The sequence below is a fragment of the Larus michahellis genome, chromosome 1, assembly GCF_964199755.1.
Source record: "Larus michahellis chromosome 1, bLarMic1.1, whole genome shotgun sequence".
Lineage (NCBI taxonomy): Eukaryota > Metazoa > Chordata > Aves > Charadriiformes > Laridae > Larus > Larus michahellis.
The window spans coordinates 87,743,529-87,766,929 of record NC_133896.1 but is presented as its reverse complement, the minus strand read 5'-3'; the positions used below and the strand labels follow the sequence as shown (position 1 = coordinate 87,766,929).

Here is a 23,401-nt window from a genome sequence, read left to right as displayed (position 1 = left end):
TCCTTAAAGATCTTCAGGGGTGGGCATTCCACAGTGTATTCTAGTGCCTCAGGACCCCTTTTGGTACACGTTTTACTAATAGTAGCCTGAAACTATTTTTCTGAACTCAAACCCACTGCTTCTTTCTGTACAGATGCTAAGGACCGATTGCTCCCTTCTAGCAGCAGTCTTTAAATATTTAAAGACTTCCACGCCTTTCCAGATGTGTTCCATTGTCAGTCCTTGCAGAGCAATTTCAGGAGCTGTGATCATTCCCTGTGCTCTCCTCCAGATCTCCCAACGGACTGGCCTTGTGGTGTGGTGCCGGCGATGCGATAGGGAGCCGCAGCTGAGGCCTTGCCTGCTGGGGGCTAGAGCAGAAGGAGCACTTCATATGTCTCACATGCTACACTCCTGTTTACTCATGCCAGCATGGTGTTTTCACAGCAGCAGGACATTTTTGACTCTTACTCAGTTTGCAGCTGAGTCTTCTCTGCAGCTGCTATCACACCAGATGTTTCCCATCTTGCATTTGTGTAGCTGATTATTCCCATGTATAGAACCCCATGTATTTGCCTTTCTGATTTGCCTCCTCTTTCTTCATTTTATTTTCCTTTTTCTTCTTTTCTGGACCATTTCTCCACGATCATTTTCAATTTTGACCCAAACTTCCTCTGGCATCCTTACAGTCCCTCCCAGCCTGACATCATTTTTAAATTCAACATGCACAGCTTATTCCCTTTGTCAAGTCAAGAGTGTAATACTGACTGGTACCAGATCCAGCACAGATCACAAAGGAAACCCAGTTAGTACATCCTTCCATTTTTATAGCTACCCTCCACGTACCATTTCCAGAAGTATGTAACCATTTGGTTAGCTTTTCCTTAGTTTTTCTATGAGAATGTCTTCTAAAACAGTGTCAAAAGCTTCACTTAAGTCCAAGATATATGGTATAAACTGCTGCTTCTCTGCCTCTGAGGCCCTGGGTGGCAAAATAAGGAAATTAGATTGGTTTAACATGATTTGTTCTTGACAGATCCTTGTTGACTGTTACTCATCTCCTTGTTCTCAGTTATGAGCTTACAAATGGGGTTTTGTTCCCATATTTTTTCATTTACTGAAGTTAAGCTGATTGGTCCTGTAATTCCTTTCTTTTTTTCTTTCAGACAAAGGAAATACATTTGTCTTTTCAACTCTTAATTGGAGTTCTCCACAACTTTTCAGCACTAGTGGATGTCAGGACTAATGGGTCTAACATGACGTCATTAAATGTTCTGAGATGAGGGACAGCTAACTGGAAAGCATTCAACCTGGACAATCCAATGCTGAGATGGTATTCCTCTGTCGATGATATTAGTTCTGTAACCATCTGCTTGCTCACCATTGACCTTTTTAGTGAAAGCTGAAGTGAGAACTGCTTGGCCTTCTTGACGTTATTCTTGGCTTACACTCTCCTCAGGGGTCCACTCAACTGAGTAGTGGACTGGGTTTTTTCCTTCATCTTCCACTCATTGACAAAGTACTGACTGAATGATTAGTGTGTAGCCTGTTGTCAAAAAACAGATATAGTCATCTGTGGTCATGAGGTTCTTCTTGTAGCACCTGTGCTCAGAAAGGCTCCAGAGTGATGAACCTGGTGCAGGTCGAATATCTGTTACTTTCTGGTCAAATCTGATGGAGTCTTCCAGTAGTCACATTGGGTAATGTTCTCTTTACACTATGTATTTGTTTCCCATTTCCTCTCTAAAATCTTTTTTTTCCTGCCACAGTCTGATCAAAATAGCCTTAATTTTGCTTTATCTAGATAAAGCTAGAGCAGGAGTTGCACGTGGTTTCAACACCTTCTTCCTAGACTGCTCATGATGTCTATTTCCGATTACACACGGTTGGGATGGAGAACATTGCAGATTTCAAAGCCGAGAATGTGTAGTGCTATGACATAATGGTTTATTTACCGATTCTTCTCTTATTCAGCGTTTTTCATCTCTAGACTCCCACTAAGTTTTTGTAGTTGGAGATGCCAGAAATTTGGCCATCAGTCTGGAATCACTCTGTCAACTGGATTGTTTTCTGTTGCTCATGCGGGTTTGTCAAATTTTCTTTTAGAATGGGCTGTGCATGAGCCAGACTTATTTCACACTTGCCTTTTTGCAGCTCCTTGCTGTCACTGTTTATATACTTTTGAAAGCATGTCTATTAAAAAGCTATTTGCTATGCCTCTGCTTTTCACATTTTTTCAAGCATTTTTCCAATTTCATGGTTATTTTCTAAAGACTTGGTGGTAATTTTCACAGTGGTTTCTGTAATGAGGCTTCTAACAATTTACAGGGCTTTTTTATTTAATTTAGCCCCTAAAGATATTCAGTTAACTACTGGCAACCGTTAACAATAGTCAGCATTTCTCTTCCAAAGTGAGCATAATTCTGTTGTGTTTTTGACTGTCTTTTGGCAGCATGTCCCTTGGTGGAATTTTCTGGGACAGCTCCTGTCAGGTTAGTAAGTTGGCTGTGACCTTTGAGTGGACGTTTAGAGATGCCCACAGAAATATGACATTTTTGGTGTCTCCCCTGTAAAACTGTATTTGTTGTAGCAAGTATTTCTTACTAACTCGGCCCTAACAAACAATCTGTATCTCATTCTGACAGCAAATGGGGAAATTAAGTTTTGATCCCAAAGCCCCACTGCTTGATTTTGTCAGGGTTTAATCAGAACATGGTGCTAAGCACTCAGTTAAAGAATGCACAAGAGCATGGCTTGAGAAATACACAGTGCACAAAGCATGAGGGGGTAGTTCCCAGATACAGTGTACCATTGAGAAAAGCCTGTGCAGTGTCACAGACGGCTGTGTTTTCACAATGCTACTGCTCATACTGTCAAAGTAGTATGTGGGAAGCAATAGCTGGAGCAGAGAGATCGTCTCCTGCCTGTGCTCTCTTCTGGACCTACTGACGTCCCATTGTGGGGACTTAATGATTCCCTGCTGAATGTTTGGCGCTTTTTCTTTTCAATGATGACTAGTGGTTTGATATATTGTAATATGTGAAAGCTCAGACGGAGCCATCTTGCAGCATACTGGGATTTTTTAAAAGTTCTTTGCACCCCTTGTTGGAAAGCATGGACTCCTGAAGGCATCTCAGAGAGACTAAGTCCTAAAGTATGCTAACGTCCTTAAATTAAATGGGGCTATAAGGAACCAGATGTCGTATTCTATTCTATTCTATTCTATTCTATTCTATTCTATTCTATTCTATTCTATTCTAATCTAATTCAACCGCGTCAATCTATTAACAATAACAGTTCTTATGTGTAGGATCTGCCAATACATTATGGTCTCTTTTATTTAAGGTCATTTCACAGGGAAAAATAAAAACAATATTTAAGAAAAAGGGAAGGGAAGCTACAGTATGTGGGCACATATTTTTCTTATTTTAGATTTGCTCTTGATAGTGCTCTTGCACTGCAGTATGGCCTGTTAAAGGTTTCTGAGATACCTATGTGGTGCTCACCGAGGGAAATGTCCTGTACCAATATAAGAAATAGAAAATATGCTTACTATATCATAAAAAAAAAAACAACAACCAAAACCCCCCAAAAAACCCAAAACAGCAGAAAACAAACCTCCACTCTGAACCTGTCAGGGAAATGTAGGACAATATTACCACATTTTTAAAGTAAATTTGTTTTCAAGTCAACTTGATGCTCAATTTAGTAGGATACAACAGCAGGGTAGGTTGCTACCAAATCGTTTTAGTCACTAAGATTTTCACGTATGTGGATTGTATAGGCTTGAGCCTTTAGTGAGTGAATCAGGTAAGAATGGTTATTCTCCTGGGCTGTCAATAGAGAATCCTTCCAACCTAAATTATTCTATGATTCTGCGATTATGTTTGACTTTGCTATGGACCCAGTTTCACAAATACTCTGTCATCCCTACTACCACGCTCAGGAATATTAAGAAGTAATCACCTTGCCGAATCAGACCTTCTCAGTGGACTCTCTGCTGGATCAGTATTTTAATTAACTTGTTTCAATCATTTCAGTGGCCTCACGCAAATATACTGTGTTGAAGAACACCTCTTTAGAAATAAATCTGCACTTCCATTTGCATGAAGTCATCTTTTCCTGTATTATCTTATGTCACTTCTAACCTAGATAACAAATCCCTGAGGGCAGTGGTCATGTCTGTATTCTTTTATAAATCACTGTGCACACCTGTGCTTTGCTGTAGAAACATGTTAAATAATAACACCTTTTAAAGGGTTCACTGAATTATGAGTAGTTGTAAGCACTAAGCTCCTATACCTGGGCATGCCAGAGTGTCTGAGGGTGGGTATCTGTGGGTGCGAACGTCTGTGTATGTTGCAGATGAAATTTCAGCTCTTGCTTCAGAATTTCTTGAGGCGAGTTAGTTAAATCATGAACGTTCCCTCAATATATTGTGCAGAGCTTATTAGTGGGCCAGGGCCACTTTGCCATAATTATCAAATTACAGATATACTACGTGATACACACCTGAAATTGGTGTTACACACAAATCTTTGTGTCTGTGCACAAAGGTAGTCCTTGCCTGAAGAAGCTGTGTCTTTCAGCTGGAGAGGGCAACAGAAGAGAGACACTATTATCTTTCTTGCACAAGGCACGAGGAGATTAAGGCATTTATCCCTAAGGGAGAAGGACCTATAAGAGAACAAGCTGTCATCTTCTTGGATTCTCTTTGTGGGGAGGCCACAGAGGAATTTACATGTAGACTTCTCAACTGACAACTGAAACACAAACTCAACCCTGTTTTCAGGGAGGATGTCTGTGCAGCTGCACGGTGGGACAGGAGAGCTCCAGGAAAGAAGCAGCAGCCCCTGGGACTGGGGCTTCTTTGCTCTGCACTTCCACATACTGATGTAGCATAGTATTGAACTGGTTGTGGCTACTGCCAGAGCCATAAAGGGATTTGGACAAAGAATTGTTCAGCATCACCCCACCTGCCAGTACACGGCACTTAGAGTCCTCTCCTAACATTCTGCGCTCACACCTCCTCACACGCCATACCTGCATAGCATTAGATCCACATCCTTCCTTTACTTTTGATTTGAAAAAAACAAACTAATTTAAGCGTCTTGCCAGAATTTTTGCTGAGATTGCATTTGCTTCTGTTTCAGAGAGATGCTAAATATTTTCATGTCCCCATTTGGAGTCGATAACATTTCTTGATACTAGTAAAACATGTGCAACTTTAAGCAGGGCCTTAACAGCTGGCTTCTTCTGTTTGTCAGCATAGACTTTTTTTCTTGTACTCGCTTCTTACGTTAGCCAACACAGTTGTTTGATATACATACGTATTAATCTAGAAATCCCCTTTTGGAAACACATAGAAAGCAAGAGCAGTAGCAAGCAAGCCTAGCCCAAGACATTTTGCAGGTACGAGGCACTGTATTCAGATTAGATGCCAATGTTTACAGTATACAAAATTAATTAAATCTATAGGGCAATAGCTAGACACTTAGAGCTAAATCTGCAAAGGGATTTTGGCTCTAAAGCCTGTCTTTAAGATGTTCCGCCACCGAGTATTTTCCATGTGGCCGGGATAGGAATCCAGCCTTACCGAGCACTGAGAGAGTTAGACACCAAAAAAGCAAGAGTTCCAGAAGCTATCAAGCTGCATGGGGAAGCCCCAAAACTGAGAGTAGAACATGCAAAGAAAGGGAGAGAGTCTAAACTTATCCCATCAGAGAGTTAAGCCAGATTTCCCTGCACAGTGAGCCTTTCCAAATCTGCTGGCAGCAGGCATCTAAGTGTAATTGCTGAGGGTATACGGTGGTTTTAGTAAAGGAGACCCCACCCTTAAACCATTCTACTATCAGTCCTTATCCTGTTTTATATTCTGACTGGGGAAAAAGATTTCATTACATTAAAAGCCAGAAGATTATTTTGTTTGTTTCACTGATTAGGATAAAGATATTTTACTGAACACAATATAACTTCTAGTGTATTTTTCTAATTTTTTTTTTCAGAGTATCATTTAATTTGATTCTATCAGGTACAGAATTAGGATGATTTTATATAAAATAAAGTACTAATTCTGCTTACTCATGACATATGTAAAATAAGGTTTATGAGGAGCAGCAGTATCTTTAATTAAACTGAATTGCATGCACTAGGCGTCTTACTTGGTATAGACAGGAGGTAATAAATAAATATTTATTTAAAGTATTTGTCAGATTTCCAACCTGAATCCAGAGAAATATCATAAAATGGCATAATGATCTGTCACATTGTATTTTTCACTGCAACAGCAATGGAAGAGGAGTATTAAGTCAAATAACTACGAAATAATGACAACTAGAAATACCTCGATTTACACACCCTTTTGTGGTAACAGCAATGAATATGGAGGAAGTACTGCCCAACCTCAGAAACGATGACAGCCAGGCTGGGGTCTCTGAAAAGCATTTTAGACTGCTGGTCATGGAGAAACAGCTCCTGTGTGCCTGGGATAACACTTTCCAGGCACAGAATTTGTTATGCTTTCAGCCTGTCCAGAGAATCTGCTCTTCAAGGTGGCCTCAAGATATTCTTCAAAACAGTATAGACATAGACAAAAGACTATTTCCTATGCTTGACAAAAAAGGAAAAATAATTTGTATCAAATAGTGTACTAGAATGTTGCCTTTTTCTGTAAAATCCTGCACAGGGACATAGCAGAGAGGTTCTCTTTGCATTTGCTGGGAAATGCTGTTGGATTGTCTCCTGGAGGGTAATTCTGAACATTGTTCACTAAGATTGTCCTACAAATCTATGACTCACATAAATTCCTGGCATGGTTTCTGATGCCTGGAAGGACACCTTAGAGGACCAACTCCATATGTCAAATTTCACAAGCAAGTCTATAAGGTGAGCGCTATCGCTGGTGACTCACCACTCATCCTTTAGGTGTGAGGGCTTTAATGAGTTTCTCTGGTACGTTCTTGACAAGGTGGGGTTTGATAGGTGAGATGCAATGGCTCTTGATGTGGCTGTTTAGGATGTTACCACTCCCTTGATATCTCCCATGGTAGCAGAAGGACTGTGCATCATTGGCTTTAACTTACAGTCCAGCCCAAACCAGCCCTTCCTTGGCAGCTGCAGCGGAGAGGCTGGGTTTGCAGATCATCAGTAAGAGCCTGTGTTCTGCTTTCCTAATTCCACTGCAGAGATCACATCTTCCAGACATAGGGCAAACAGCCGGGCAGTAACCCTGTAAGTCACTGGCATCCCCTGTCAGAGCTCAGATTTTGTGGAAAGCAAATGAGAAAGTTATGGTGAAAGGGCTGGGTTGAAAGTTGCTTTCGAGTTTGCTTAAATATTTTCCAAATGCTCTTGCACGTCTTGTGTGGCTGCATTCACATTTCTGATGCATTTTTCTTGCCTTACAGTCTTTCTGGGAGGAGAGCTAGGTTCAAGTAATGATGTCTACCCTTCTTGGTGTTTAAAGGGTCTTTGCCTGGTAGTCAAGTTTGTAACCCCAGTGAACAAGACACAGCACAAATCACACATATGAAAGAGATTTAAAAGAGTAAAGAGCTCAGAGGGTTTTGGATAAATACACAAAGTTTAGATTCTGGTCCAAACCTCTCTGGTTTGCAAAATGAGTCTGGAAGCATCACAAGAGCAAAGTCTTTTTTTTCAGCTCCGGAGTTTCTGGTCCTGATAGGAGTTGGGAAGTGACAAGATTCACATAAACAAGGAAGAATTATATGAGTCTTCTCAGGACTCATGAAAGTTACTGAATCGCTGCGTAATCTGAACCTGTCCAGCTAACCCTACCAGTCAGATTGCCTTATCTAGTAGGCTAGTGGTTGTTATTTATTTGTGTTTTGCCAAGCTTGTGTTTTGCCAGGTACTGAGCAAGCTCACCCTAGGATGCTGATCCAAACCTGCAAGAGTTTGATGAAAGGGTGGATGCCAGCCCTGTGAGTTAGCTGCCCTTTCAGCTGAAAAAACTAAGTGTTATGAGGATAAAAAGATCAAATTTCTAGCCCACAAAGAGCTTCCATTTTTTTAAGTGCGATACCCTAGAGCTAAAGGATGAGTTTAAAACAAAGACCAGAAGCAAAATCTGTAGGTTTCTAAGGTACTCCAGCTTCAGACCAGGATCCAGGCTTTGGGACCAGGAAAGGAGGGACAAGTCTCTTTCTGCAGTACAAATACAAGAGCATTTGTATGGGTATTATTTGAGATGGGTATTAACACCAGTCTTCAAGACGCTGCTTACGTAAACTTACATTTAAAAAAAGCTAGCAAGTGTCTCTACTGCAAATCCACCATTAAAATGAGATATGGGTCTCATCAAATAATCTCTTGAGCCCCCTGCTTTGTAGCAGCCCATTTCCAGATCTGAACTTTGAAGCTGACCCCTGTCTTTGCGATGGGCCAAACCAAAAGCCAGATCTGAACACCACTGAACTCTGGGAAAGTTCAAATCTATCGTTTGTGGTTCAGGTTGAGCTCTAATTAAAACAGACCAGTTAGAAAGGCAAATGTCTTGAAACCAAAACAAAACAACTGTTTCACGTGAAAAGCCTTGGATTAGGCTATATGGTACCAAGTAGTGTTTTTGTCTGTCACATGATGTCATGCTCCTCTGGCTAACACAAACTGACAACACACACATGCTGCTGTATGTGATATTCCATGCACATGCTTTGAATTTAATTTTGAGCAGGACACAGTATTCACGGAAACACTTCACGCTGTGCAAAAACCCATCAGCAATCTTACTGCCGCTCAGATTTGACAGTACTTTGCCACCTTTCAAACTTTCCATGTCTATCCCTGGTAGCACAGTAGTCCAGTGTCTTTTAAAAATCAGTTTCTTGCCTTCTTTGAGCGAAGCTTATGCCTCATTATGTCAGCAGTATGTGGAATATTTCCACTAATCCCTGAAAACAAACAAGAAAGTGGCGCTGCAGAAACTTTGGTTGTGTAAGAGGGCAGGGAAATCCCAGCTAACTCTCCTGCTAAGAGCTTCTGTTTATACTGTAGTTAATACTACAGTGTCTGTAATAAAGCAACATGGTTGATCAATGGACAAGGGAAAAGAAAACAAAAGGGAAGGGAACTTGGTTTCAGCATTACCGAACTGCCAAAGTAAAAGAAAAAGGGGCTCAGCAAGGAGAAAAAGAAAGGGAAGGAGGGAAAAAGTGTTGAAGCCCCACCGTGGGTGTCAGGATGTCACTGTGCACCAGTAGCTAGAAAAAGAGGGCCTTGGACAGGAAGATTTACTCAAAGAATCACAGAACACATACAGTAGGCATACAGTAAGTAGCTCTCCCTGTGGGCTTTATTCTGTCTCTTTTATGTTACATGTAAGTTCTGAACATGTAAGTATGTTCTCTTTGAGAAATTTGAGTTTGGGCTCTTTGTAGACAACTGCCTAAAGTTTCCAAACTTCCCTCTTATGCGAAGTCATCTAATAACCTTACCAGACCTATTCTACTGAGATTTTTCAGTATGGTCTTTTTTTCAGGCCTGGACTCACTTTCTAGTAGAACAAATCCCTCTATGACATTTCTGTCCTTTGCTTCCTGTTTGGTTAAGACGACCTTAATGGCAACCATTCTTGTTTGAGGATCCCAGAGTACTTCACAAATGTTTAAGTGGATGTTAGTCCACATTAATTAAGCCTTTCAGTTCCCCACTGAAATTAGTCATCTTTATTCTCCAGACAGTGAGGTATGAAGTGACTTGCCCAAGGTCACAAGAAAAGTATATGGCACAGCTGGGAACAGAATCCAAATGCGTTATCTCCTGGTCCATGCTTTAACCATAAAATGATAGTTCTCACATTGAACTAGGAGCCACAGGGTATGTGAAAAATGACAGGAAGGGAATTGTATTGAGCTTTTTGAGGTGACACCATCCTCTCAGCTTGGACAAAGAGAACGAAAAATTATTTTATCTATTCAGAATGCGTACTTCCCAGGTTAAAGAATATGCAAATATTTTCACTCATTGCTCAGAGGAAATTTTTAGTTCAGATATTCCTTTACTAGTCAAGTTGTAATTAGAAGAACAACCTTTCTAATTAATCATTCTGTAGCAATATATTAAATTCTATTTACAGCATCCTTTAAAATATACCAAAAAAATAAAAACAGTAAAAGACACATCAATGCAAACGAATGACTCACAATATTTTCTTCTGCATCAATTTTGTAATGTTCATGAAAGAGTCTTGCCAGGAAGCTACATATTACTTTAGAATATTCTTTAAAGCAAGAAGAGTAGAATGGGAAGAGAGAACTATTCGTGTCCTACACTTGGTAATGTATTGTTTTACAGAAAATCTAGTAAAGAATCCCATGGTCTTGTGACATTCTGAGAAATATGGCAGAAAATATATGCTTCTCAACTTGTGCTAATCTCTCTGAGTGTGGAGTACCACAAGTGCTTAGGAATGAGAAGCAGTTAGAGAATAAAACCCACTTCTCTCTTTAGGAAAGTTCACCACCTTTGCTATGCAGTTAATAAAATACCCCATGTGTTTTCTCCTGGGATACTGGCATTGGCAGCTTTCCAAAGTACTGACTTAGACATCAAGACTGTCCTTCAGAAAGGCCCTGACCTGAACCTTCTCCCAGCTACCTACCATTAACAGCCAGAACTAGCCCAACTTAATGAAACAGCAACACACAGATTCTCTGTGCTGACCATTTCTGATTTTGGAGCCACTCATTGGCATTTGCCATTACCAATTTTTCCGGCCCCTGGCCCATCTCTTTCTTTTCTTCTCCCTTTACATGCATTTGTAGATCTGCTACGCACTTTCCCACTTCCCCACATCCCTAGCCAAGCAGTTGAAAGGCTTCCATCACAGAGATTGAAAACATACTCCATATTAAATGTAACAGAATAGCGTGACCAGCAGGTCCATGTTTCAAACACATTCATTTCAATCACAGCTGAGAATAAACAGCAGGGGAAGCAACTTGATGGGTTGCTGGAGGCTGTGGCTACCCTTTCTTGTGGAACATGTCTCTGTCACTTGCTAAATAGGTGCACCATCTGGTGGCAATTTTGGACTCCCACTTGTTCTTAAATTTCCAAATAGCAGTGGCGGAGTTACGCCTGTGGTTGCAGCATCTTTTTTTGCCAGTATCTGTCTGAAAGTCATCAGCTAAGACAACTTTTCACGTCTGCTATGTGGGGCAAGCAGGTAAATTAGAGGATCACACGGTCCCCTAAGAAACATACATGGAGAGGAGGAAAAAATTCACAGACAAGTCAAAATTAGACATTAACAGGCTTGATACCTAATACCTAAGTCTACGCTCCCAGGATAGTCAACAGGGACCTCCAGACAGTCATACAGTCAAATTAAAATCCAAATCGCCCTCTGGAAGTGCTTGTCTCTTCTTTGACCATACAAGGAATACAGGCTGACTAGGTTCCTATCTTAGATATCTCATGCAAATGCCTGGAGCTATGCAGTATGAAACTGGGCCAAACGGAAGAAGTGAGGAAGGGTCTCCCCATTTTTCTGCCTTTGTTTTCCGAAGCCCTCTAGTTCAGCAACAGAGACAGAAACCACAGCTACCTCTTGTGCCATTCCCCTCAGGAACTGCAAGGTTGCATTGACCATGTCAGATGGGACATTGCGTGGACACCTCTTCTGAACAAGGATGGGTGGAGGCTGAATCAGACAAAAAACAGGTTTCCATGTTGTCCTTAAGAAATGAGTGAACATGTATAAATAAATCATGATCCATGAGTAAACTTTGTTCGTTTTAGCAACTTGAATAGAGCTTTCCAGCATGCAGCAGTTCAGTCGATGTCTGTTGAGCTTCTAGAGATAGAAATGTGTTCTCCCAGTGCACCAGTGAGCTTTCTGGGGTGAGAGCAATATACTTAAAGACTCCTCAGCCATCCGAGCCCACCTTTTACACTGACACTGGTTAAGTGTTGGGAATCATCTTTTTGTCACAGTCCCAGAAATCAGAGGTTGAACCTCTACAGTGGAGAGAGCATTATAGATTGCAATAGATTACACTTGTGGATAAAAGTCCTCTGCTGGATCCACTTAAATCCTAAGGCCAAATCTGATCAAAATTAGATAGGTGTGACACTTTTTACTAGCTGAAGGACCCATTGTCAGCTTGATCTTGCATGCTGGCTTCCACAAGTACTTCTGTATTCTGCAAACCACTTGGGCATGCATTTAAAGTGAAACACTTTCGAACCCTCGTTTACTTTAATAGGACTTAAGCAGTGGATTTAAAGTTAAGCACATACTGGGTAAACAGAGTACAACTAAAGTTGTTAGACAATTTTAATCTGAAAGAATAGCTATCCAAGCACTACTGTGCTAGATTCGTTTTTTCAAGCATCCAAATATAGATACTACAGTCCTCTTTCTTGCTTGCTTTCATTTTAATTTGACTCTTCTATCAGCAACAGTAATATTAAACTTCACAGTTATGGACATATAATATGTCAGTAAGAAATAAACTACAGTCACGGATAATTTAATCCAATGCTAAAAAGTCATGCATGATACTCAAGAAGGAAATTTTATCAATTAGATAATAAGATATTTGTCAGACATAATATTTTGGAATATGCCAGGCACTTCATTAGAAAAAGAAATTGCTTGTGACTAGAGGCAGGACAGCAAATTGCATGGATCTGCGATCTAAGCCTGAATACTAAAACATTTGTTTGCAAACCAAAATGTACACATCGACAAATGCTGTGTTTTTTGTGATGTTTGTAAATGCCCCTCTGTGCACTTCAGGCTTTCCAATTTAGAAACAGATGGTTTACCAAACAGGACGTATCCCAAAGAACAGAGGAGAAAAGGGAGGGATGCTGCTACATATGTAACTCTGAAGCCTAATGTTATGTTTAGCCTGTCCTGCCTGATGTAGAGGTTGAACGAGATGACCAAACCTATCATCTGTAATTCTAGGGAAGAGATTTTGACAACATAGTTAACCGCAGTAGTAAAGCTCAAGGAATCTCCAAAGTCATTAGAACCCCAAGTTATTACAGCGTCGCATACCGGCAGGTTAGCTGCTGTCCCGCGCTACCTGTCGTCTTACGTAAAGAACTTTCCTTGCCGCGGCAAGATTTGACAGTACTTGCCTGTTTGCAAAGTTGCTCGGCACTTTAAAATTCAGATGTTGTATAGTTGATTTCCATTTAACTAATGAGGTTTTAGCTGAATCCCTGCTATGAAATTCAGCTCCAATTTAAACTTCTGCTTGTACCCAAAACCCAGGAGCCTTTTAGTGGCTGTAAAATCCTGGCTCTGGTGAAAGCAGTGGCAAAATTTCTACTGACGGCAATAGGAGCAGAATTTGGCCCCTATCATTTTGAATTAAGCCCAGCACTACTTTATTTAACTTTAAATGCTATTTGCCTTCCTGTTTTAAGCATGCATTACGTTGTAAGCCATTGACCAATAGGACTGGGACACTGGAAGTAACTAATTGAGTCAGCATGCTATGAATCATTTGCAGCCAGCAATTTTATTCCAAACTGACATGAAAAAATGACATTAAAGGAACATTAACGTTCCAAGTGAGGCACTTGGAAGTAAGGACATGCCAAACTTAATGTTGCTATGCAAAGTTAGCCCTGTTGTGTCCAAATTATGGTACAGTATTCAATTAAAAAATAGCCTAGAATTTGCACGTTATCTTTTCCACAGGACCTCTGACTCACTCATCCCAAGGGAGACCAGTAAAGTAACATGGAAAATTTTATCCTGAGTAGCTAAAGACAGAGTTAAAAGCAAGAGAAAAGGAGGATTTTTGTTCTGGCCAATGCTGAGCAAGAGATGAAGAGTTACAGGTCATTACAGGCTCTGCCTGTAAAGCCACATTATACATAATAGTACCCTTTTCCACTACTGCTAATTACATATTTATTAAAGTGATCGCATAATGCCAAAAACCATAAGTACCCGCCCCTTACCCATAGGTGTCCATACCCACACCTAAATGGAGCTATTCCATTTAATAAAAAACAGGTCCATTTAGGTTTGAACCATTGAAACAAAGTATTAAACTGCATCCCCTCATCAGTCTGTTGTTTTCTGAGAGCGTAATGGCCTTTTTTTAACCTGAGGCATAAGGTCACAGGAAGGCAGTGTGTCATGCTACTTGATGTCTCCAGTTGAGCTGTGTGATGTGTTAGGGAGCCATATAGCTTAGAACGCAAACGGAAGCACGTGAGAGCAGAGCTCATGCGCTACAGAGACTTGAGTCTCCCCAGTTACAGTTCCCTGCATCAATTTGCATCAATGCGCTTAACCAATTTAAAACTAAGTGCACCAGCAAACCAAAATGGAGTTGTTCAGAGTCAGGCATATCAGTGTATTCGCCTTTGAAAACGTCTACAGAAAAACATCTGTTCCAAGAAAATCTTAATTTTTCTATGTAAAAATGGAATGAAACATAAGTTTAAAAACTTAGCACTTCTCTCAGGATGGAAATTCCAGATTTCATTTGGGTCAACATCTACCATTTCTCATCCAGCTGCAGGCCATGCAGGGTTCATGAAGTAATTGTATTAACATATTAGCGCTATGTTTAGAATAAGGATGTCTGCCTTTTAAAGCAAGCGTGCTGCCAAAGAGGTAAATATTTAAATGGCAACATTAACATTTTGATTTAAGAACATTATACTTTTCTTCAAAATCATGACCCTTGAAGGAGAAAAAAAACCCACACGATTGAGCTATACTTGAACTAGACAGTAGTACATTACAAAAAGACCAGGGTGTAGAGAATACAAATTGGGGAATATAAAAATCTGTCTGTTCATGGTTGGAAATGATTATATATGTTACAGCTTATATATGCTAGGCATTTCTTTTGTAGGAACACAAAGAAAAAAGAGGTGCGGATGATAAAATTAATGTAGCAAAGCAGTCAAACAAAATTTATTACTGTCAACTCAAAATTTACAAATGGTACTGTCCATTCACATTTATCTTTTCATCTATGATTTGCAGTGTGTTTTGAAAACATTAATTAAGCCTCACCAGATCATTATGAGGCTCTGGCATCTAAAGAAATTTTTAAAGCACGGAGAAATTATCGCACAGAAACTTTCGAACTAATTCACTAACCTGGAAATCCTCCACCCTCTCAAAATAGGCTGTTTCTTTAATACAACAGTACTTCCTTAGCATAGAAAGATACCTTTATTTTTCTAAAAACCTCCAAGTGACAGAAACCTACTAAAACGAAGAAGAGTCTGAACATACCACTCTCACAATAGGCTGTCTCCTCAGTTAAAATAATATAAATTCTTAGCACAGTAGTTGTTTCATAACTTTTTTACCAGTTCTTCCCAACCTCAGCTGCTGCCAGCTGGGAGGTTTATTTTCTTATTCTGGTTTGGGTTACTCTCTTGCTTTGCTACTTGTGATAGTAAAAAGCTTATCCACCCTTCTACAGCCAGAAAGTATGAACTGTTTGAATCATTTCTTTAATTTCCTCCAAAGATAATAATGCAAACTAAAATAGACCTCTCACTTACTTTACCTTATAACAACTAGATTATCACAGCTTTTTCCCCACTGTTAAGCTTTCCATCAAAATGAATTGGACTGGAAAAACTGTCCTTGCAGGGTGGTTTGCGTACCTTGTGGTACTTACCTTACTACTTGCAGAGTAACTAATAGAAGTGCAAGGGTCCTTAGGTGGAGTAGCCCAGTTTTCCTGCAGCATGACCTTTCTACCTTTGTCAGGCAACTTGTGGGATAGTCACTGACATAATCTTTCTGCAATAATATATATTTAAGAAGCTAGAATAAATATACTGGATATCCTTAAGGTTAAGGATATTTTTGTTTCTCCTTCCAGCAACAACACTTCTAGTTGTGAAAAGAAATGCGCTGTTTGAGACATTTTAAGAGAAGGCTTTGCAATGAGAGTTTGCAGTTTGATAAATCTGTCCTGCAAAATCAGCACATTGAGGACATCCTCAGATTTCGGGTTTTTTTCTCTCTTTACCAGCTGGCTCTGCCTGCCTGCCTATCATTTATCCAGCTGGTATGGGTACGCTATGCATGTCTTGTTGTGTTTGTTGTTTTTTTTTTAATTCAGCTTAATAATGAGAAAATTCTCTCTCTAAATAAGCCAAGAATTATAAATCTTGTTATACATCATGGTGCTTAAAAACTATCGTTGCATAAGCCACAGCTCATTAAATTTGCCATGGTATTTATAGCATCTACTTGTTTTGCTAAATCACACTTGCAAATGCAACGGCTCCACATGACATTTTGTGAAATGGACATCAGCAGTCACTCCAAGGTAGCCATGTGAGTGATAAAGTCCTGGTTTGTATTGCTCCTATGTGTTCTTCCGGAAGTCGCACACAGTCCTGGTACAGATTTCAGATGATTGAATGCATCCTGTGCACCTCTCTCCTGGCATCCCAGGCAGCCTGCTGCACTAGGAGTTGAAAGCTGATGCCAACCCCTGAGAAGCCACCTCTCACACTAGAGTGCTTTTTACCATATCCTAGCACCAACGCAGACATCCAGCTCAAATTACTGAAAGCAAGTTTCTTTCTAATCAGTTGCTTGAATGCTCAAAGGACACTGTTGTCTGGGACCATGCCATATGACAGCAACAAAAAACCAGAAATTTTTCCACGTTAGGTCCAAAAGCCACTGTGCAATTGAGGTTCACAATAACTGACAAATGCCTAAACCAATCATTGCACCTACTGCTATGACAAAGATAATTACTGCCTTTCTGTCGGTGAAGTGTGTACCCTGCTCTGTATCATATTTAAAATAATCTAATTCCAACTCATTTTCCCCCTCCAAATTGTTTCCAGCTGTACGATTCCTTTCTTTCCCCCATATTGTTTTTATTGGATATAACGCAAGTCGGTAAAGATAGATTTTCCCATAATAAACACACAGATGTTAGAATAATAAACATACAGTCAACCTGATATATGAATATTACTAAGCATTAATAAATATATAACTAACAACATAAATTGATTAAAAAATTGGAAAATGAGAACATAAAGTAACAGAGAAAGAAATGGCAGGAGGAAAGAAAGGGAAAAAGTGAGATAGAAATGTACTTTAGGCAAACTATCTGGATTCATTTATGGTTCCCTTTATTGATTTGCTGATAGCATTAAAGCACAAGTATGGTTGTAAAGCATTCCTAAGAATGCCGCCTGTCTTCATGTATTGGAAGTTTTCTGCTCATACTGAAAGTCAGGCTTTCCAAGTTGGCCAACTCATACCATACTAGACATTACTGTGCTAGATTAATGTATCTGCTTGGACGCAAATTTCCATTTTTGGAGAATAATGAGCCTCTCTACTCCTCCCATTTTTGGTAGGAAGTTTTTATGAACATTTGGCATCTCGGTTAAACCACCATCATACCCCAGAATAAAAATGACTGGATTCATATGTGAGTCTGAATCCAAATTTAATTAAGTCTATATATGGCCTGAATCAAGAATAATTTACTGACTGACACCCCCTCAGCATGTATGATAAGATGCCAACCATTTCTCCATGACGCCATCACTTACATATCTTTCATGCCCGATTCCTACTTTCTTTCAGGCCTGCAGCTAAAACGCTGGGATCCAATGTGGACTTAGTTACCTGTTTTCGGTGCAAATACAGAAAGAATCACTTTTTTTATAAGTATCTTTCCTTCAGAAGGTGTTCTCCTCCCTTTCTTAATCTTCTGTTTGAAATTATGCAGTCTTCTTAAGCAGTTTAGGTGTGCAAATGTATGAGTGCGTGCTTGTATATAACAGCGACATTCAACTTTATTTTCTGACCGTGTTTCTCAAAATAAATTGTAAAGTCTTCTTCACCTGTGAGTTAATAAAATCCATGCACAGATCTTGGTAGTCTTTAAAACTGTAGCTTCTCACCTATCCCTCCCCCTTTCTGCCTGGAGAGTGGACCAAAAGTTGAGTGAATGCATGGCAACAGAAAGCTTCTTAAGAAGGTGTTCTTCTCCTAAACTTCCCGCAGCAAACAGGGCTTTAACCTCACTTCAGATGCACCCTTTCAACATGCCAGAAATCTACAGATCAATACAAAAGGTCAGAGATCTTTTTAAAAAACTTCAGAACTCCTCTGGGGTTTGCCCATTTATCGATTCTTCCCTGCCAGGTGGCCAGTTCAATGATTTGCCAAATCACTGTATCGATGACACAGCCAAATGAATACTACCACATCATGAGTCTGACAAAGGAGACATCTACAGATGTAACTTATAGAGGTACCCACATGATAGATTGCTCCAACCACCATTTGGGGTAATAGAGACCAGTCCTTACTGCTGGAGCTCTTTTGCATCAATAACCTGATAGACTATACTTTTCCAGATCAGGGTCTTTGCCCTCAAAAAATTCAAAGGACAATTATCTTTCATCAGTGGTTATCCATAATGAACACTGGTATATCATTGACCAATTAATTTGTGAATCCATTTGTTAAAGAGATAATCTTTAAGGAGGTAGTTTGTTAAAGAGGCTTACAGCAAGAGGAATAAGTGGAGAGTGCAAAAGACGACTTCATGTGAGAAGCTGGGGATGGGTGCAGGAAGGTGACAAATACAAGTATGTAGAGGGACAGGATGAGTAAAATGAGTGTAGTAGTGACTTTTCTTTGGGGATGGCATGACTATGGAAAAGTTCCCAGTTATAAATACACCCAAAAAAAAATCTATACACAATGCTTGGCTAATTCATCCCATGCTACATCCTTTGTTCATGCTACTAATTTGGATCCCTCTGTCGCTTTTTATCTCTAGCTGCTATAAATCTTTCACACCAACATGAATGCCCCATGCCTAATATAATTTCTACAGTTGTTATTCTGTCCCCATGCCTAATATAATTTCTACAGTTGTTATTCTGTCCTCTGAACTATTTCAATTGTCTTTAATACAGACTCCCATGTATTATATAGGTAGTACAGACCTCAGTCACTGAAGTACCTCTTTGAAAAAAATAGCTCAGCATTGATGCAGCTTAGCTAACTTACTGGCGATTCCCCTGGCATAGTATAATTCCCAGAAGTCACCAGAGTGGACATTTGCTCCTGTGTCATGCCTTCTGGATGCTGCTTGGTTGTGGCTGGAAGGCATGCATAGTTGGAGCGTAATGGCACCCAAGAGGTGGTGTTGTCCACAGTTGCACAGCTGTTGGAGAAACCTCATGTTGGGTGAGTCTGGGGGTTTGCTTTGAATGGAGGGAGGGAAGTGTCACATCAGGATACGAGTGAGAATAACCATAAATCTGCACTCGTCAATGCTAGTGGTATAGCCTTGGTCCAGCGGCTAAAGATCAGGCCCTCTCTTTCCCATGCAGATAGAGAGCGCTTAATATCACGCTATCATAGCTTACTCGCCCTCTCCACCCTATGACCTGAATAACTTGCCTTGATTGTTCATCTCCCTAGGCAGTTCTGGGAGGAAGCTAGATGGGTTTTCCTTTGAGGTGAAGTGAAAAACATGCCTGTCTTTTTTAGTCTTAATCCTTTCTTCAGTCTGTTCAGGCAGAACCAAATGTCTGGTTTAGTGTTTCTGTATGTGTCAGACAGGGACGTGTTTTGTTACACACGTGAATATTTATGCTTACAAGTGTTTTGTACCTTTAAGTGGTTTTCTTTTTCAAGTTTTGTCCTTTTTTGACATTTTTCCCCCCTCACTAGTGTAATAACACCACTTCCTAAACCCTGTCCTTTTCCTAGATACTGACCACATCATCTCTGGGTGCTACTTCACTAATAAAACAAATAAAGACCTGTGGATTATGAGATCCTTTATAGACCTGCATGGAACTCATCTGGCTGAGCTGGCAGGGGTCATGTAAACCTTCTCCATCCGTTACAGTTTGTGTGGTTTCACACCCAACAAATGTCAAAGCAGAACTCAGCTGCGACTGCCAAGTTTCATCTGTGTTTAGGTTAAGCCATAAAAGAACCCACCAAATTCCACATCAGCCATTTCAGAGTTGCAGGAAACCACCCAGGTTCGGTGAAGAGGTCAAGAATCTGGTGAATATTTTGGCAAATACGGCCTGAACAGTGGCTCAAGAAAATCCTGGTTTTTTCAAACTTTGTGTAGTCTGACCAACCTGGTAGCTGGTCCATCCTGTTGCTAACAATTTTTGTTCCCTGTAGCTCTTATTTTCTATAGAAACCTTCAGAATGAAAGCACAGGCCCAACTTGTAGTCCTCTTTATGCATTTGGACTGCACTCACTTGCAAGTTTTGTGAGGATGAAAGGAGTCTCTCTGGTGAAGAGGATTATTACTCAAGAGTACAAGGACAGAGCTGATGAGGTGCCACAAGATTCTCAGCTTGAAGAGGCGAGCAGAAGTGGTGAAAGCCTTTTCACCAGGAAGCTTAGTGATGACACCAACTCTGCTACTACCCTCCCGACTGTCCTCTTCAAGGACGTAAGTGATCTCACGGAAGTTAAGAGGACTTACTTGTCTAAGGGTCAGAGCATGGCTGCAGGATTTGGCAGATCAAGACAACGTAGCATGGAGAAGTACAAGGGTGGCATGCTTGGCAGCTGTATATCTTCTGGCAGTAACATCATTTTGGAAATAAACTTAAGACAAAAAAGCATAAGACTAACCAAGGAGGACCAGACCTGTGCTTCTAATAGTCAAGACAAGCGACCAGATGTTTTTCTGGTTCATTTGAAGTTGATGGTTGGTAAAAGTCAAATGTTAGGTTATCTCCTGTGTATGTTGTCTTGAGAATGTTTAATCCCTTCCACTTAACAATCTTTTTAGGAAAGAGAAGTTAGACGAGCAGTGTTATCTGAACAGAATTAGAAATATCTCAGGACAAATGTGGGAAGAGACACTGATGAGCAAATTCCTCACTACCAACTTTTCAGTATATGTTCAGCTCACAGAATATAGCAGATTCTCTGTGGGTGTAAGTCAGTTCCCCTGATGCCAATGGATTTATTCAATTACAACATTTTACAGCTGGACCACAGTGCCCTCAAAAAGCCCAGACCTAAGCCAGACTCTCAGACTTGCATGTTCTTTAAAAAAATAGTCAGTTCCATCGCTGACTTAAGCGTAGCTCAGGTTTTGGCATTCATTTCAGAATGGTGTTGGAAAAAAAAAGCAAAGCCTTGATCTCCAGTAACAGCCAAAGCACCATGTAAGTCATTTCCTTTTTGCACAGATGGGATGAAATGTTATGCCTTTTTTTTAACATAGTTTTAATGAGATCTTATGTCTGTCCACACTCAGTTGTGTTGGAGGCACAAGACTCACCCGAACCACTGAAATAAAGAAAGAGGTATCACCAAAAGAAGAATTGGAAACAAGAAGAACAGGGTACAACCCCACTGAGAAACTGGATGGTATCACTCTGAATGCCCTTGTGAGAGCCACACATTACAAAACGTTATCCCAACACTTAGTAAACAGTATGGAGGATGGTAAGTGGGCAGCCCTTGGGGGAGAGAGGAAAGGTCAAGAACAGGCTAAGGATACTCAGCTGGGTGATGAGGAAAATAATGATCTCAGTGCTGGAAAAAAATTGCATAACCTCTCCTATGAAATAATATCAAACACAGGGTAAATGGAAAGTGATCAATTTAACTTTTGCCAGCTAACAGTTTGTCAGGCCAAGGTCTTGTATTATTTTCTTTGAACAGGTTTCCTGCCTCAAATCACTTGCAGTATTTTCTTTACAGTATGATAGCAACACTAAAATGGATACGTATCACTGCCATATATTGGAAGGGCAGTGTCATATGCACTGTACTTCCATCAGTTAATTGGGATTCTCCCATTACTTAAGCTTTTGGAAGTCTGCAGAGGGATTTTTTTGGAGATGATTTTAGTTCCCTTTTGATTGGCCGTAATATGCACCACAGTTATCACGGAAACCTCTAACAGGACAACAATCAAAAATATTTTTTCACAGGGTGTGATAACTGTGTCCTTGGATGCCTGTGCAGGCATCTGGGTCCTTGGTGGGTATGAAGTTGCACAGATATGAATGACTTCATCTAGAGATCACTAGAGATCTCCTGTCTCTTGACAGTTACTTTTCAATGAGTGAAAACACACAGACCACAGTTGTTCTGGGAGCATCGCTGCTGTGCTCCGGCAGGCAAATACCAGAGGCAAAATCCTTTGCAGGACTGCAGTCAGAAAGCTAAAAGAAAACCAGCCCCAACATAACACTTCAGCACCATATTAGAGACACCCTTACCTACTCGAAGCTCTTGTCCAAAGACTGTTTTCTCTCCCAGTGCGGAGCAGTTCCACCTCCCGTACCGAAACTGGTACTGGCACTCATTGATTCCCATTTGTGCCCCTTCCCCGATCACAATGATGGCATCAGGGCGGCTCTGGCAGATTGCTCGCTGCCGAGGGGCCAGGCCTGGGATTTTGTTGCAGATGATATTAGCTCCTAAAGCCACCACGGATGACAAAGCTCTGAAGAAAAAAAGCAGAAAGACAGGTTATAACCAATGTGAGGTCATTGATGGTTTTTGCCATGTGCTGCCGTGTAGTAGGCAAGGTGCTGGGCAAAAGGGGAAGGGTTGGAAGTTGGGTTCCTATAATTATGCCAACTTATCCCAACCTCTCTGGTCTGGCAAAAGAGGTTGGAAATCTTGCGGTAATTCCTGATCTGATTTGTGACAGAAACAACAAAGAAATGGAATTTTGGCACTTTTGCTTTCAGTCCTACACAAAGCCATCAACCAATGAGATGTGTAAAGCAAGACATATTTAAAAGCAAAAAATAGTGCTAATTGATTGTCCGTGAATCTCTGAAACTCATGTCTGCCTTGAATGGCTTACGTAGAGTTAGGTTCAGCGTTTTAGTTACTGCAGCCGGTTCATCCATCCCTCATTTGAAACTGTTAAGCACAATTTAGAGAATGACTTGACTCCACCAACCCTCTTGCCCATAATAACACACAGGGTATTGAGTGATTAATGAAAGTTCACCAGCATAACTGTGCTTTTAGACCTGGCAAATATCATGGAGCACATAGGAGTGATCCTTAATATGTGTCACCCAGACTAGAAACATTTGTAGTTCTCTTTCTTCAAGTATATTTTCAGAATTCATTATAAAGTTTGCGTATAACTTGCACCTGCCATATGTTTTCACTTTAGAGTATTTATTTTTCATTTTTCAGCTCACTTTTCAACATCTTTACAGGCTCATTTTTCAACCTCTTTACAGGCTACATTCTAGGTGGTAATATTTTGAAAAAAATAAGACAACATGTGTACACCTTCAGTCATACCTCAGGTCGCATCTACCAAGTACCATCCAGTCCCATGCCAGGATGCTTCACCTGGCTCTGGACAAGTCAGCAGGAGCAAAGAGAGCAGTATAGCTACGTTAGCAAAACAGGCCTGGCTCAGCAGGGTGTGA

At 40.4% G+C, this 23,401-nt stretch overlaps 1 protein-coding gene across 2 annotated transcripts in view; it reads right to left on the bottom strand.

The window, feature by feature from the left end:
• The window catches only part of WNT7B (Wnt family member 7B), a 98,774-nt gene that overhangs the window by 19,333 nt on the left and 56,040 nt on the right, over positions 1-23,401 (bottom strand). For both annotated transcript variants that reach the window (XM_074590384.1, XM_074590377.1), the window contains exon 2: positions 22,220-22,446. In XM_074590384.1, the coding sequence (XP_074446485.1) occupies positions 22,220-22,446 (227 nt within the window). The remainder of the gene's footprint in view (positions 1-22,219; positions 22,447-23,401) is intronic.